This window comes from Pagrus pagrus, assembly GCF_965226575.1.
Source record: "Pagrus pagrus genome assembly, chromosome: 8".
In the NCBI taxonomy this organism is placed as follows: domain Eukaryota; kingdom Metazoa; phylum Chordata; class Actinopteri; order Spariformes; family Sparidae; genus Pagrus; species Pagrus pagrus.
In genome coordinates, this window is record NC_140192.1 from 14,956,295 (window position 1) to 14,971,098 (window position 14,804).

Here is a 14,804-nt window from a genome sequence, read left to right on the forward strand (position 1 = left end):
ATCGCTGGCATCATGATTTGATTCGATTACGATTCACCTGCCAACAAATGAAACAAATGTATCTTGATGCATTCAATGAATTGCATTCTCAATTTTCTATATCGTTGCAAATGGCTACTTTGTATCAATTGTTACAAGTAGTCAGATAAATGTAAAATTCCAGCTTTATCTAGAAAGTCAGTAATCAGACTACACAATATAATATTTTCAATCTTTGTGTGACCCACCTCATAAATATTACAAAAACAAACTATAAATCCATCTGCAGTGCATTACAAGTGGGCTGTAATCTACAAAAATATATCGTTGTCACACGGGAGCTCATAGCATCTCCTCAATTCTTCCTGATTACAGACGTTAGCTCGGGGTGACATTTGACTTGTTGCTGATCTCTGCCTGTGTGCGTATACGCCTCTTTGGTATAGGCCACTCCCACTTTTAGCCAGTTGGCATGGACACAAACACACCTTTGCACGCACACAGACACAATTGACCTTGATGCCAAACTTCAGCCTCCTAGGGTGAAAACTTTGTCCGCCAAAGGGTGGGGAAGTTTTTATGGACTGACTAACTGACCGGATCAACAGATCAACCCATACAGCTGCTGGTCGCTGCTAAAAATAACTTCCTCTAATTTTCTGGCAAATGCTTGGGGAAGGCTCATTCATACTTAAACATAAAATTGCCCCCCTGCATAAAGTGAGGTCTATAAACAGATGGTCTTCCCAGTTTGGCTTGGAAGAGCTCCATCAACCACCTTTATGATCACCACGAATGCCAGGCCTTATCACCCAGCATCAGTGCTGGACCTCACTCATGCTGATCTGGTGGCACATTCCTGCAGCCAGGTCCCAGATTCTGTCCAGATGCCTTCCCAGAAGAGTTGAGGCTGTCATGGCGGCACGCAAACACCAGTGGTAACAGAATAAAATATTCAGCAATCACATATGGATGTAATGTTCAGGCGTCAACATACTTTTGGCCAAGAAGGGTATTCATTTTCTCCATCTGTCTCTGTGAGTTCTGGACAGACTCTGATCCCAGCAGAAGGTTGGAGTTTGCCCAGAACTTATTTTTTCAAAGTCCTCTAGCGGCCACGCTCTGCAGAAAGAGAGAAATCCTGCACGGTGACACCTATATTTACAGGTGCTCTCTCTCTCCCTCTCTCTCTCTCACACACACACACACACACACACACACACACACACACACACACACACACACACACACACATAAAAGGAAAAGTCACGTGCATGTACTCACTCATGCTCGAGCACTGTAAAAGCCTCTAAACCTCAAATCTTGATGCACTGAACATTTACTTAAACAGTCATGCAACATGCATACTTACACAGACAGACTGACTCAGTTGGCAAAAAGCAGCTTCATACACGTACATACACACACACACGCACGCACTCTCGCACACTTACTCCTCAGGGGACGGCAGTGTGTGGCAGTAGAGGACATTTGGAGAGCTGTTGCTGCCGTCGCTGGAGTGTTGTGCTTCCTTCCACCCTGATAATTAGGCTGATGGGAGCGTCACACACACTTAAGGCCCTGGTCTTCTCTGACAGACAGGCGGGGGAGAGGGAAGGGCATAAGGGAGAGAGGAGGGAGGGAGGGAGAGAGGGAGGGAGGGAGGGAGAGACATGTCTGGCTCCTTTCTGTTGCTCATATGTCTTCCTGAGTTGAGAGATGGGTCTACCTGTGTGTGTGTGCCAAGCTGCTGCCTGTCGGCTTGTGTGTGTGTGTGTGTGTGTGTGTGTGTGTGTGTGTGTGCGTGTGTGCGTGTGCGTGCGTGTGTTTGCATATTTCTGCACTTCAGATCAAACGTCTCCACGAGGAGCCGACATAAATTTAAGACTTCACTTCAGGCTTCTCATTAAAAAGCGGCCATTATTACAGGAGTGTTTCACCATTTCTGCTCTTTTTGTAGTTTGTCGGCCCGCTTTACTTTTTTCCAACGAAGAACTGGCCCGACACAGATGGCGAGGCATCACACTGAGATACGGCTCGCATGGCGAAAAATGGAACTTGATACGAAAACAAAACTTTCAGAGATCTGAACCATCAGTAGTTACTGCCAGGTTTTGTTCGGTCCTTCAGAAGTAATACCAAGAGCCTCCATCCTGTGCTGACATTCAACAGTTCCACACAGAGAAAAGAGGCAATTATAGCCTATTAGATTCTCTGCTGACAGTAGCCTCAATACATGGCAGCCATTAGAGAAGCTTTTTTTTTTTTTTCGATCAAGCGGTGTGGTCGCATGTTTGTGTGGTTAGGCATACTGTGTCTGCAAGTTCATGACCATTTTATAAGGCAGTCTAAATGATGCAGGTTGTGAGAGCGGGATGAAAAACACCAGAAACATGAATTATTAGATCTAATCACGAAATACTCAGACTCCAAGAGTGCAGTGTTACAAATTCAAAGCTGCTGTAAGCGTTATTTCTTATTAAAGTAAGTCTTAAACAGCTCTTTGTTCCGACAGTAATCACTGTTATAGAGTGTTTGGTCAGTAACCCAGACTCTCTTCCCCTCCTGCTCATGCAGTAAAAGAGAAAAGACATTTCTGGTATTAGATTAGATTATGTGGTTAGGATTAAAGAAGGAACATAATCTGTTTGGCAGAAAGGCTTTGTTGTGCTGACCTCTATAGGTTGAAAGGCTGTAGTTTGTTGCAGCTGCTTGTTGACCCTGAGCTCCTCTAATTTCTCTATCTTGTGCCTCCTCGTCTCCTCCGTCCTCCTGATTTGAATTTGAATTAAAAGTAAATATATAAGTTGTCATGAATACTGTTGTGTTCATCTGACACAGGTCATACAAAACAGCAGAAGGCTTTAACAAAACATGGGCAGATGATGCAGCTGTGAAACTGAGAAATGAGAAGATTCCTGTGTGTAGGTGATAAACTAAACACATGCTGTCCTTGCTGCTTCTCTTCTCCCCAAGCTTCAGAGAGCTTATCCCAGGCGCCCTCGCAGCTCCTCTGCTCGCCTCCATGCCCACAGGAAGTCTTCCATGGCCTCCATCTCGAACCTCACCTCCAACACTGTGTGCAGCAGTGTGTCGTCTCTGGTCCAAGGCGCTGAGGAGGACACGGAGTCTCCAGCAGCAGCAGAGGAGACAGACCAGCCCCCCTCGGAGTGTAAGTTGTCAGAATTGGAAAGAAGTACAGTGTAGTTTCATTGGTGGAGTCAAGAGCCACTTCTGGTGTAAATGCCAGAGGTCGATGCTGCTACAGATACTGCCACCAATGTCTTTTTCTTGTTGTTTATTTTCTTATTGTTGTTATTTTGTCCCCTTTTTGCGCTAGGGAAACCAAGAAATCTTCATATAAAAAATGAACTGAACTGTTTTAGAGTCAGTCGGTTCTTCATTTCACATCTTTGTCAGAGCACAAATTCGACCAAACAAATTTATGAAACAACCTTTGGTGTAACCTTATTTCACATGAAAAAGATGAATAACTAGTAACTGTTTCAAAAGACTTTTAGCCTGGTGCAGAACTAGCTACTCAATGAGAAGAATTGTTCAGTACTCACAAACTGATGGCAGGGATGTCAGGAGCAAGAACCTCAAGGCTGCAGACTCGCAGCAATGTTAAAACCCTATTTGTAAGAAAAGTTAATATTTGAGTCTCATTCCTAACTCGTCAAAAAATGACGCTTGGTTTCCCAACTCGTCAAAAACTGGCACTCTGGGATTGTAGGTCAGGCCGGCCGCCATCCTAAGCGTCAGTCTTTAACAAATTTGGATTGAGACTCAAAAATCAGATTGTGTTTTTTTTACAAAAAGGACCTTTAAGGACATTTTCAAGTTGCACCTATTATGAAGATAATAAGAGAACAACACAAGGCTCCGTAGTTTGAGCCAAGACAGAAAGCTTTAATTCCTGCTCTCATCTGCAGCACATACAGACAAACTCCTGACATTTTTTTACCTTTCACAATAAGATATCCCATAACTGCTTATCAGGGGGGGACTTACATTTTCTCAGACCATTTTTCTAACAGGCCACTGGAAACAGCTTACAACATCAACATTTACTATATTTTTTAGCAGTTAGGCACAATTCATTTTTCCTCATTATTCCTCTTCAATAATTGCTAAAATACCTATATTTAATTACTTATACTTACATTTTCAGAATAGTTTTCTTCTAAGCAACATTTGTTATTTGGTATTTCATTCTATTATTTCATTAATTAGACATTATTTGCAAATGAAAGTCATGTATTGTTGAGCTTCAAACGAACAGACTAGGTTGCTATTTCTTTGCCTCAAAGTTGCTAAAATTGCTACATTTAATAACGTGTTTAATTTATTTTTGATCTGCTGTGGTCTGTTGTCTTTCACAGCCATCATAGCATCGTGTACATGTGAGCGTGCCATGGAGGAGGGGTGGTTTGGATGTGACAGCGCAAAATTCATGTGACACAGATAAACACTGGTTACTGCAATTAGCCAATCTCATGTTATTTGCTGATGGCAGTAAACAAGGCGGATATCAGCTGTCAATACTGACGTCAGCGCATCCCAAATTAAGACCCTGTCCTTGTTCCTACAAAGAAAATGAAATGTATAATAAAATGTAATAACAAAAATGTATGAAATCATAGTATGCACATCCTAAACTCAACTTCTTATGTCAAAGTACAATGTCACAGCTTGTATTTATGTCACAGTTACCCTAAACTCAACTCTTCACTCACCCAATATGAAACTAAACTGGATCAGGAGGCACAAAAGAACCAGCCAAAACTATCTCTCTTCTCAAATACACCCAAACTGTGAAGATGGAAAAAAATCCTGTTCACAGAAACACACATTCTCACAGAAAACTGAGCTCTGCGCTCTCGCAGAAACAGCAGTTTGACAACTAATGATCACAAAGCCTAAAAAACACGTAGAGACAGAAAAAAAAACCTGAACCTGAATTCCCAGTCCAACCTCACGAGCACACACACACACACACACACACACACACACACTCTTGCCCACCCCCTGCTGAGTCTGAAATGGAAACTAAAATAAGAGTCGGGCCTGTTCGATGCACTCCTCAGCTGGGTGATCAGAGCCTTTGTGCCAGGGCTCAGCCATCCTCTGCCCTGCGCCGCTTCCCAGAGTGCACTGCTTCAGGCTTCAGAGCGCAGTATAATTAGTCATCTGATCTCTCCCACCACCCCGCCTCCTGTAGATTACAGGTTTCATATCATTACCTCCTGATGAAAGACTGTTCAGCTTGCTGTCGCTGCCTGAGTCATTGTCAGGTTGTTGTTTCTTCTTTTTTCCTCCCCATTACTCTCTCTTCCTCACATTTTGATTCCCTTCCTCCCTCCCTCCCTCCCTCCCTCCTCCCGTGCTCTCCCCCTAATCATAAAAGGAGTCCAAAAATCAAAGGATTAATTCAGCGTCATTGGTTTAAAGCAATTAACTGCTGTTCAGGCTAATCCCCAAAGTTATGTCTCAAATCCAGAAATTGGCCACTGGAGATGTGCAGCTCTGCCCACACTACATTGTTTTGCCTGGTAAATGAAGTTGAAAGAGGAGCTCTTTACTCTGAGAAAAAAAAAAGTAGGTTTTCAAACTCTTTGATGAAAAAAGGAATTGTAAAACTTTGAATAATTAGGAGGTTTATCTTTGCATTTCAATGCTTCCCCCAGTAGTTTTTTTATTTTTTTCTCAGTACAGATAGTTAATCCGCCGCATTCATTTGGGATAATTAAAATAAGAACTCTATTTATTCAATCTAAAGCCAGCCAATTTGCAAAAGTTATTGGCTATTACAGTTTTGGCTGCAGGTTTTTATAGCTATTGCTCGTGAGAAATGGTGCCGTACATTTCAATAAGTGCCTCATCTGCCCGATTGGCCACACTGTGATTAATTTTGTCACAGCTCATAGAGAAGTAGAATCGTTTAGGCTGGTATTTAACATTTTAATGAATGCTTTATGCTCTCGGGAAGCTTCATGAAGATTTATTCTGACAGCACCATGTGTGACTTCTACTGTATGTGTTAACTACTAGCTGCTGCTCTGGTGGGATTACATGTTAGGTTCAACTTTTTATCAAATTAATTTCCTGGTGTAGTAACAACATGCGAACACCAGGGGGAGCTATGAGATTAAATATGAAAATACAAATAGACAAATATATTGATTTCATATTGTAACTTGGACAAGTTCTAATCTTGTTTCACTTATGTTTGCAATACTTACATCTCTACAGACTCTTACATATCACTGTTCTGCTCATGTCTGGATTCTTATCACTCACATTAAACAACAGATCTAATGAAAATGCAACATCGGTGTTGCCAGGAGCCCCAGCTCTCAACCTTTATGGCTTGTGATCCCTTAAAATGAAGCAATATCAATATCAACCCAAGAGACTTTTAATTTGAAGGATTTTCCGGGGCCTAAAGCAGTCAAGCAGTTCAATATGTCACAAGAAAAAAGACAGAAAACACTCAGCAGGAGTGGAAGTAACTAGTTACAGCTACTCATATTACTGTGATTAAAGGGTTACTCCACCAATTTTACACATTAAAGTGTGTAAAGGGCTTGATGAGTACTGCTACATATGTGAAAAAAGTAGTATGAAGTCTTTCGTGGCTCCAGAAGAAGCTGCATTGTGGGTAATGTAGGCGCAGGAGCGTTTGGAATAAAAAAGTAATATCTCTGATTCTGCTGTATCGATTTTGATCATTTGTTTTGAAACTGTCCCTCATGATTCCAACAGTGGTATGGGATTTCACTGCTAGACCAGTGGACTGCTTTTCAAAACCTGGTGCCTACATTACCCACAAAATGAAAGTTGCTCTGTGCAAGTCTTTTTACGACCTATAAACCAACAGAGACAGAGCTCTTGATACAAGGAAACGCAGTTTGCAAGACCTAAAGCTGGGCACAGACTACAGCAGTTTAAGGCCAATTTAATCCTAATTCTCTCCAACTGGAGGAGAAACCTGGCCTGGGACGCTAGTGGGTACCATTGTTCGGCCCAGATTATCTGGTAATGTGAGGGGTTTACAGATCAAGTCTTAAACCTCCCGAACATGAGTTTCTACATGTACTTGAAAGTCATATGTCTATGTGTGTGTATTTTAGTGTTATTAAGTATATTTGCGTGCGAGTTTTGGTGGGGTGAGATCAAAAGAGCCAGTTGCCCATCAAGAAACCCTATAGTTCAAGAATATAGGTCAAAAAGTTACATGGTGCCCCTTTAAAGCCAGAGAAAGTTACAGATTTATAATACAATGCACTGATGCAAGAGATGAGGAGAGCTCGAGCAGAAAAAGTCTAGTTCAAGTTGTTTTTTCTTTTTTGTTTTGTTTTTTTTACCTCCAGGTCTTCGCACAGTCTCAGATGTCCACCAGAAAGTCAAGAAAGAGAGCAAAGGCCCACAAACCAGCAATCTAGGAGACAGGTAAATTCTAATTTGCAAAGACCTAAATTTTAGCAGCCTTCACTTCTTGACTTGTGCTTCAGCAGCCTGTAAGATAAACATGGCATGACGATTACAACCCAGTATCATTACCACCCTCCTGCCATAAATCTTTAAATTCTACCCCTGACTGCTGTTGTTCCTCACAGAGCAACAGAAGTATCTGTATTGGTCCAGTTTTTCTTTCCTCCCACCAAACACTTTACACACAGACATCTCACTGTTAAAATACAAATCAGTGACATCATCATGAGCGACAGCAGCAGCAGTGTGATGACATCGGTGGAGTGCTTCTGAATCCAGGACATGTTGTAGGAGTTGGTCTTTCAGTGAGCAGGTTTATGGAAAATGTTACTATTAAACAACATCTGTTCCTGCCTCATGAAGAGATAAACTTAATAACTTTTAAATAAAAGTTTCCCTCTGCTTGTTAACTGTTTTATATTTAGTCCAACTGGATGAAATGAACACAGTCATTCAGACGTATCAGCAGAACATGTTTCCTGTTACAGTGGCTGAAAAATAAAAATAAATCCTGACACCTCCATCTGATGCTGACAACATGACATGACAGCATTTCCTGCTGTTAATAATTTAACCTGTGAGTCATGTAAAAGAAAATTAAGTAGATTTTAACATTGTGGAACAGAGCTGAGACGCCATTACAGGGTGTGAGATCTCTGCTGAAAAACAAATGTTTGGAGTATTTGAAGCAATCAAGAGAAGAGACAGAAACTTGGTGAGTCCTGCAGTGAAAAATAACTTCAACAACAAATGGCTGAGAAAATATTTCTTGTTGAAAGTTTCCTGAGCTGCCATGTGTGTTCAGAGACTTTCAGAGACCCTGTGTCTCTGAGCTGCAACCACAGCTTCTGTTCAAGCTGCCTGCAAAAATTCTGGGAACAAGCTGCAAACAAAAACTGTCCCATTTGTAAAAGAAAATCCTCAAAGGATGATCCAGGAGTGAACTTTGCTCTGAAGCAACTGGCTGACTCCTTTGCTGAGAGACAAAAATCTGGATTATCTGAGGCAGAAAAAGGAGACAAGAAGGTGGAGGTGGTGTGTAGTAAATGAGGAATTAGCAAATGGAAAAAACACGGACTCAGTGACACCGCTATTAAAGAACACAACCTAACGACGTTATGTCCACCTGCCACATTTATAAGGTACTTGCCTGCAGGCTCTAATTTCAGGGGCGGAAGATCTAGCGTCGCCTTCTCCCTCCAGATGCATCGTTTTTTCTTATGTCCCAAAAAAGTTATTCGCCCCTCTGAACCGTTTACACATAAAGTGAAGACAGCGGGTCTTATAGAGCAAGACTTGTGCTCCTTTTCACCTCAAGGAATTAATGGTTAAGCATTATTTCAAGGTCAGGATGTGGGAGAAAGCAAAAAAAATGAAATACTGATAATTAATTGATTGCTGCTGAGACAGTCTGAAATGTTGAAATGGGTGTAGCTGAGGTGATCCCACTGTCGCGTGTCGTGTATATCTAACGTCTCCTGTCTAATTGCCACAGCGCCTACTGCATCTACTGTTAACATCTGGCCCGTAAGCCAGAGCCGGCATGTCGACTGTCGCGTTATCATAATATGATTTATGAGTTATGACTAAACTATTAAAGTTGTTACCAAACAAATGTTTTTGGACAAAATACACTTGGACTGTTCTTTCTTACATGGACTGTTACATGTTGTACAGGCAGTTTAATTATGTCACCATTATTCTGGACCCCAGAATAATGGTGACATAATATTTTCCTTTATTTGTAGTATATGGACCCCCTGATAAAGCCTTGCCCACCCTCTGGCCACCCCTTGTATAAAAGTCTAGTTCCGCCCCTGCTCACGGCTGTGCTCCCATTATGACTCAGCCACTTGCAATAACTGTAACAGTAGCAATGGCTTTATTTCCTCGATCAACAGCAGCGTACCGTAGAGAGGACTAAAGTCCAAACCATCACAGCCGGACCAATATTCCTTTGACCCTGCAGCGACTGTGTAAAGAGAGAACGAGCAGGGAGAAGAGAGCTGCAGTGGCAGCGTAACCTGTACTCTTCTGAGCCTCTCTGCGGTGACAGACCTTCAATTTGTGTTTCTATTTTTAGTCCCCTTCATCTTCATTCCTCCTCTGGCCTAATCACAGCCTTAAAGGCAGTGATCTGAAAGGCTATGTCAGGAATTTGCTGTGAAGCTTCAGTGGAATGACGGGACAAAGGGGCATGTTGTAAAAATGTTATCAGGGACATTTCATCGCTGCTTTCTACTACCTGATATTTACCTTGGCTGACAACATGATTACCACCATTCAATGATTACATGTGCATGATGACTGTTTTCTCGCAGCCTGTACTGCTTTCTGTAATTATGTTTGTGCCAGCAAGATTAGACTTTGGATAGTTGAAATTGTAAAACTTTCAGTTGTATTTCATTGATTAGATAGATAATAAATAACCATAAAAACAGCACAACAAATCTAATAATAAGCCTTCACAAATGCATCCAAAAGGGCTTTACTGCGCAAAAGCATCTTGTTATTCTGCTTTTTAACCAAAAGTATTATTGAGACTCATATGATCATACCTTGTAGACTTACAATGGGACTAACATTATTTTAGCCATGGGGCACGGTGCCAGAGCTTATTCTATTTCTGACAGAAATATTTCAGGCGACACACTCTATCTACTGTCCAGTGTCAGATTTAATAGGCACGCCACATTTACACCATTCGATCTATCGCTATTTTAACAATCTCTTCTTCGAGGAAGCTGCTACCGTCGTTGCTTCCAGTGAGTCCAAAAACGTCCGGGGACAGGCGACCAATTCAGCTCCAAGACCGAAAAGACTTTTTGGTGCAAAAGGTGCAACTGCAACCACATCCATTATTCATATATTATAAGCGAAGGACAGGAAATAACTCTAATTACTTATTTAACCTTAACTTACCTGGTTGATTGTTTCTGTAAAAGTGTATCACATTCGGTTTATATTCATGTTTTGATGTTTTGTGCAAGATATAAAGATACAATAATTACGACAGGATGTACAATTTCCTACATACGGTGCAATCCATTGACCTTGTGTTTGCTCTGTACTTTGAAATGTAATTTGAGATAAAACAATAAACGTTAGGTCAAAGTGCTGATTTTCAGATCGACCAGTGTGCCAGCCCGTTCATGTCCACGTTGTCACAGCCATTTTTTACATGTAGTCCCCCAGTTATATGACAACGCAGGAGGACAGTGATCCTAAATACACAGCAGCTAGTCAGATTTAGGTACAAACAGTTTAATGCTCTTGACTGGGCACATCAGTCACATGACCTCGATTCAACTGAACGTGGTTTATTGGTAGGTGTTTGTGATTATTTTCTTTTTTGTTTTTCAAAAGCCAGCATAAAGACTCACTATATAGCAGCACAATCATGACTATGAATCTCTAAACACAACAACAAAAGCTGTTTGCCCTCATGTTTCCTGCATCCAGCTGTCCCGCTAAGCCTCCGCCAGCCATTGGCCGTCTGACCAACAACAGGGCCGCCACGCTGCGGGAGCTGAAAGCTGCCTTCGACGGACGGGTTGAAGAGATGGCTCAGAGCTACGTCGACGTCCTGCAGCTCAAAGCCAGGTCTGGAAAACATCCAGTCCTCACTAATTCACATGTTATTGGTTTTCCAAAACTGATATTTAAAGTAATAGTTTCACATTTTGAAAGAGAAAGTATAAGAAATTGCTTCCTTGCTGAGAAGAGTGATGTCACTCTCATGTCTGTACACAAAAAAAGAAGCTGGCTACTTGCAAGTTAGCATTGCATAAAGATTGAAAACAGAGATAAAGCTCAAAGTCCCTTTAGAGCCAATCTGTTTTCCACTGCTTCTAAATAAAGCAGTTGTGTATTTTCCAAAATATCAAACTATTCCCTTTTCATTTCAGAGGAATGTTTCTGTTTAGAAGTTCAGGGGAAGTCAGAATTTGTTCCACTATGACAGATGATACCTGATGTTGTTTCCTCATTCATTCATCCATTCATTATCAGAGCTGATGGCATTTAGACTACTAGTGTAGCTGGAGTTTTTACCCCTTTAGACTTTTTCCCCTCTTCCATGCACCTTGGGAACAGGTGAAGTTGTGCCCTCACTCGGCTTCTATGATGTTTTAAATTCCTCAAATTCTGCTGTATGTTTTGACTTCAATGTGTGATGAGCCCCAAAATCAATGAAGGTACAATGGAGGGAACGAAGGTGTCGTAAGAATTGAATCATGTGTTAATTAACATGATCTTATCTTGGTTAAAGACATGAACTAATTTGCTCTGTGAGCCTTTGCTTTGCTTGAACTCTGAGGGTAAACACCCTGAACACTCCTCAGACAGGTTCTGCTATCTATGTAACACCCATGTTTGCTTTGTTAAATGAGTCAGTGTACTTACTTGGTATTTAAATATAAGTCAAATACAGTCAGTGTGCTGGTACTGTGTAAACCATAGAGGTGTAAGATAACAGGAGCTCTTACAGGTTCCTCAAGTTCCTTTTCTGTCATTCAGTTTTCTTCTGCCTTCCAGGGAGAGGTTGAACAGCGGTCTCCGGAGGTATCGAGCCATGTGTCACACGACCGAACCCCATGGCCTTCCTCGTCATGTGACCTCGATGTCTCAAGAGACAGAGGCTCCAAACAACAACAGTGAAAACAAGCACAGCAACAATATGTGGTATGCAGCCTGTAGAAGACATTATCTTGAGTGGAATGTGGAGTCGAGGTTATGAGGGGGTTTATTGTGCCGGGGGTCAGATTTGTAGCCATCTGTGGAACTGCGTGCACATGTGGCACGCATGTGTGTTAACATTAGACCTAATAAACACCATATTCTTACGTGTTGTAGCATGATGTTATCTGCGGATCTGACACCCCAGTTGATTTGTGTCTGTCATTTTCCTTCCAGGCTGTCCACTCTGCTGAGCAGACTGCCCGAGGAGGTGTGCAGGGAGCAAGCGGTGAGCCGGGTGCTGGAGAAGCTGAGGGGGTTTGCAGAGCAGCAGACGCTCAAGGTTCGACCTCAGCTCTTCCTGAAGGTGCTCGGGGGTCTGGAGCCATGGGAGCTCTGTTTGCCTGAGCTGTGTGTGGCCATCCAGGTACACGAAACACCTCCGACCACATTTCACCAGGAAAGTTACTGGAAACCGGCACACGTTGTTGGATTGTTGTTGCAACAAATGATAATTTAACGATAATGAATGTTTAATTAAAGGAGACATATTATATAAATAGTTTTACAGAATGCTGCAGCACTGTATACTCCCCCTCTGTCTGAACCCTCTGTTTTAGCTCCGGTCTCTTTAAAAAACAAAAAACCATAAAAGGACACTGCCCGATATGAGTTTACTGATTTGGACATGAAGGCTAATTTTCACGATTGTGGCGAGTTTGCAAGTAGTGTGTTTTGTTTTGTTTTTGTAGTTCACACAAGTTCAAGATCTTCAGACTTCAGAAATCTTCAGAGCAGCTGAAAAGGTCACAATTATGTAACTGTACAGATCTACAACTGGATGATCCAGTGGTCCTAGCTCGGTAACAATGTAAATCTGCATGGAGGCAATTTAACAAGACAATTAATGAGATTAAAAGATTTCAAATTCTCTTGTTTATTCCCACCATAAATGTTTTCTAGTGATGTGTTTCCACAGCGTCCATGTGCAAATAAGAGATTCAGTTCTAGGACTTTATGGGACTCCTCTGATCTTCCCCCAAACTTTAAGCCTGACAGTAAACTCTCGGTCTCTCTCACCAAACCATCAATTAGGGGCGATCCACGCTCCAGGACTAACTGACTCCAGACCCTCTGAACACGCCCCTACCGGTCACAAATGAGGGGCAATACATGCTTCCCAGACTCCAGAGCAGATAGCTGAAGGTGTAATGACAGGAAGCCGACTGATAAATTGCACTGGAGGATGGTAAAGCAAGCTGACTGATCCAGAGGGTCGGTGCTGGCTGTTTTCTCTTCCTTTTTAGGACAGTATGAGGCAGCTCTGAATCAAACAGACTGCAGATGATTTGCTTTGGGTTCCATTTCTGGCTCAGCAGGAGGAAACAAGGGTGGGCTAGGTCTGTCGAAGGCTGGGATTGCTGGTGTATGAGTGTGTTTTTGTGGACAGGCACCATTGTATGATTCGATTTCTATTGTGTATTTGTGTTTTATCTATTACTTTTGCCTGTATGAAATATCAACACACATTCCCGTCTGTCTCTACTTAACACATCCCTCCTCCATCTCTCTTCTTCTCTGTCAGATTGCCACAGAGCATGTGGTCCAAATGTCCAGGGAGGAGTACAATGCCTGGCTGCGTTCAAGGCTCACTCTGCCCCCGCCCCACAGCACCGCTGTGCGCCTCGAACAGCAGGTGAACCACACTCATCCAGGCCTGAAGGAGGGCTACAGGAACGGACAAGTAGATCAAGAGAGGCACACCGGGGTTGTAAATTAAATGTGAGCTCAAGGCGGAAATAGCTTGAATTAGTCTCACAAGTAATGGGTGGAAAATGATGAGTAAAGCTGATTAGTAGGAGTAGGTATTTAACATTTCAAAGAACCAAAACACTGAGTCAATGAGTAAGAAATAACACTCAGTAACTGACAGTTGGAAGATATTTCCATAAAGAAAAGGAGCGAGTAGATAAAAGGTCAAAGGCAAGCACATGGTCACACATGTGTACAGGTAGGATTCAACACAGAGATACAGGCACACACAATAAGGTGGAAACTGGAAGTAGGAGTGTTGCATTCCTTTCTGTTCTTAACCTTTATCAAGAGAATCTACAGTCAGTTGCTACAAAGAGAAACCAAGTGCCTTTCTGTTTTTTTTTACATATTTCCCTGTAAGTCTCCATTTATAACTCTGTTTTGCACTGAACATCCCAGCACATCTGCACTACCCCACTGCAAATGACTGTAGATGTTGCAAAATGTGAAATTCATTGTAAATCCAGCCCCCTTCCTCTTTGTTACACACTTGACTGTCTGTAGAGAGCAGTAAACTGCTAAGGTACAAGCCACAGATGATATAAACAATCCAATATTATGAGGGATAAACAATCTAATATACTGACATTCACAGTGACCTTAAGCTCTGCCTTGCCTCCTGATGTGGTTGTGAATTAAAGAGGCCAACCCTCAACTCTGCCTGTTACGGTATATACGATAAGATAAGCTCGCCAATCATTGTCTCGAACAGCATTTTGGAGAAACTGAAAGTGTGTTTTTACTGAAATTCTGTCTTGTAACTGTGATGGTTTGAACCTGATGTGGTTAAGATCCTTTTTTTGTCAAACAAGACACATATCATGATTAATAGAAGC

At 42.0% G+C, this 14,804-nt stretch overlaps 1 protein-coding gene across 2 annotated transcripts in view; it reads left to right on the plus strand.

Moving 5' to 3' along the window:
- Positions 1 to 14,368, plus strand: part of LOC311260662 (coiled-coil domain-containing protein 60-like) — a 31,521-nt gene extending 17,153 nt beyond the window's left edge. The window contains exons 7-12 of one of the 2 annotated variants that reach the window (XM_084358793.1): positions 2,956 to 3,151; positions 7,356 to 7,434; positions 10,939 to 11,079; positions 12,013 to 12,159; positions 12,391 to 12,580; positions 13,739 to 14,368. In XM_084358793.1, coding sequence (XP_084214919.1) covers positions 2,956 to 3,151; positions 7,356 to 7,434; positions 10,939 to 11,079; positions 12,013 to 12,159; positions 12,391 to 12,580; positions 13,739 to 13,933 — 948 coding nt within the window. In that variant the 3' untranslated portion in view covers positions 13,934 to 14,368. The remainder of the gene's footprint in view (positions 1 to 2,955; positions 3,152 to 7,355; positions 7,435 to 10,938; positions 11,080 to 12,012; positions 12,160 to 12,390; positions 12,581 to 13,738) is intronic. The other variant, XM_084358794.1, reaches the window with a different exon arrangement.
- Positions 14,369 to 14,804: the final 436 nt, after the last annotated feature.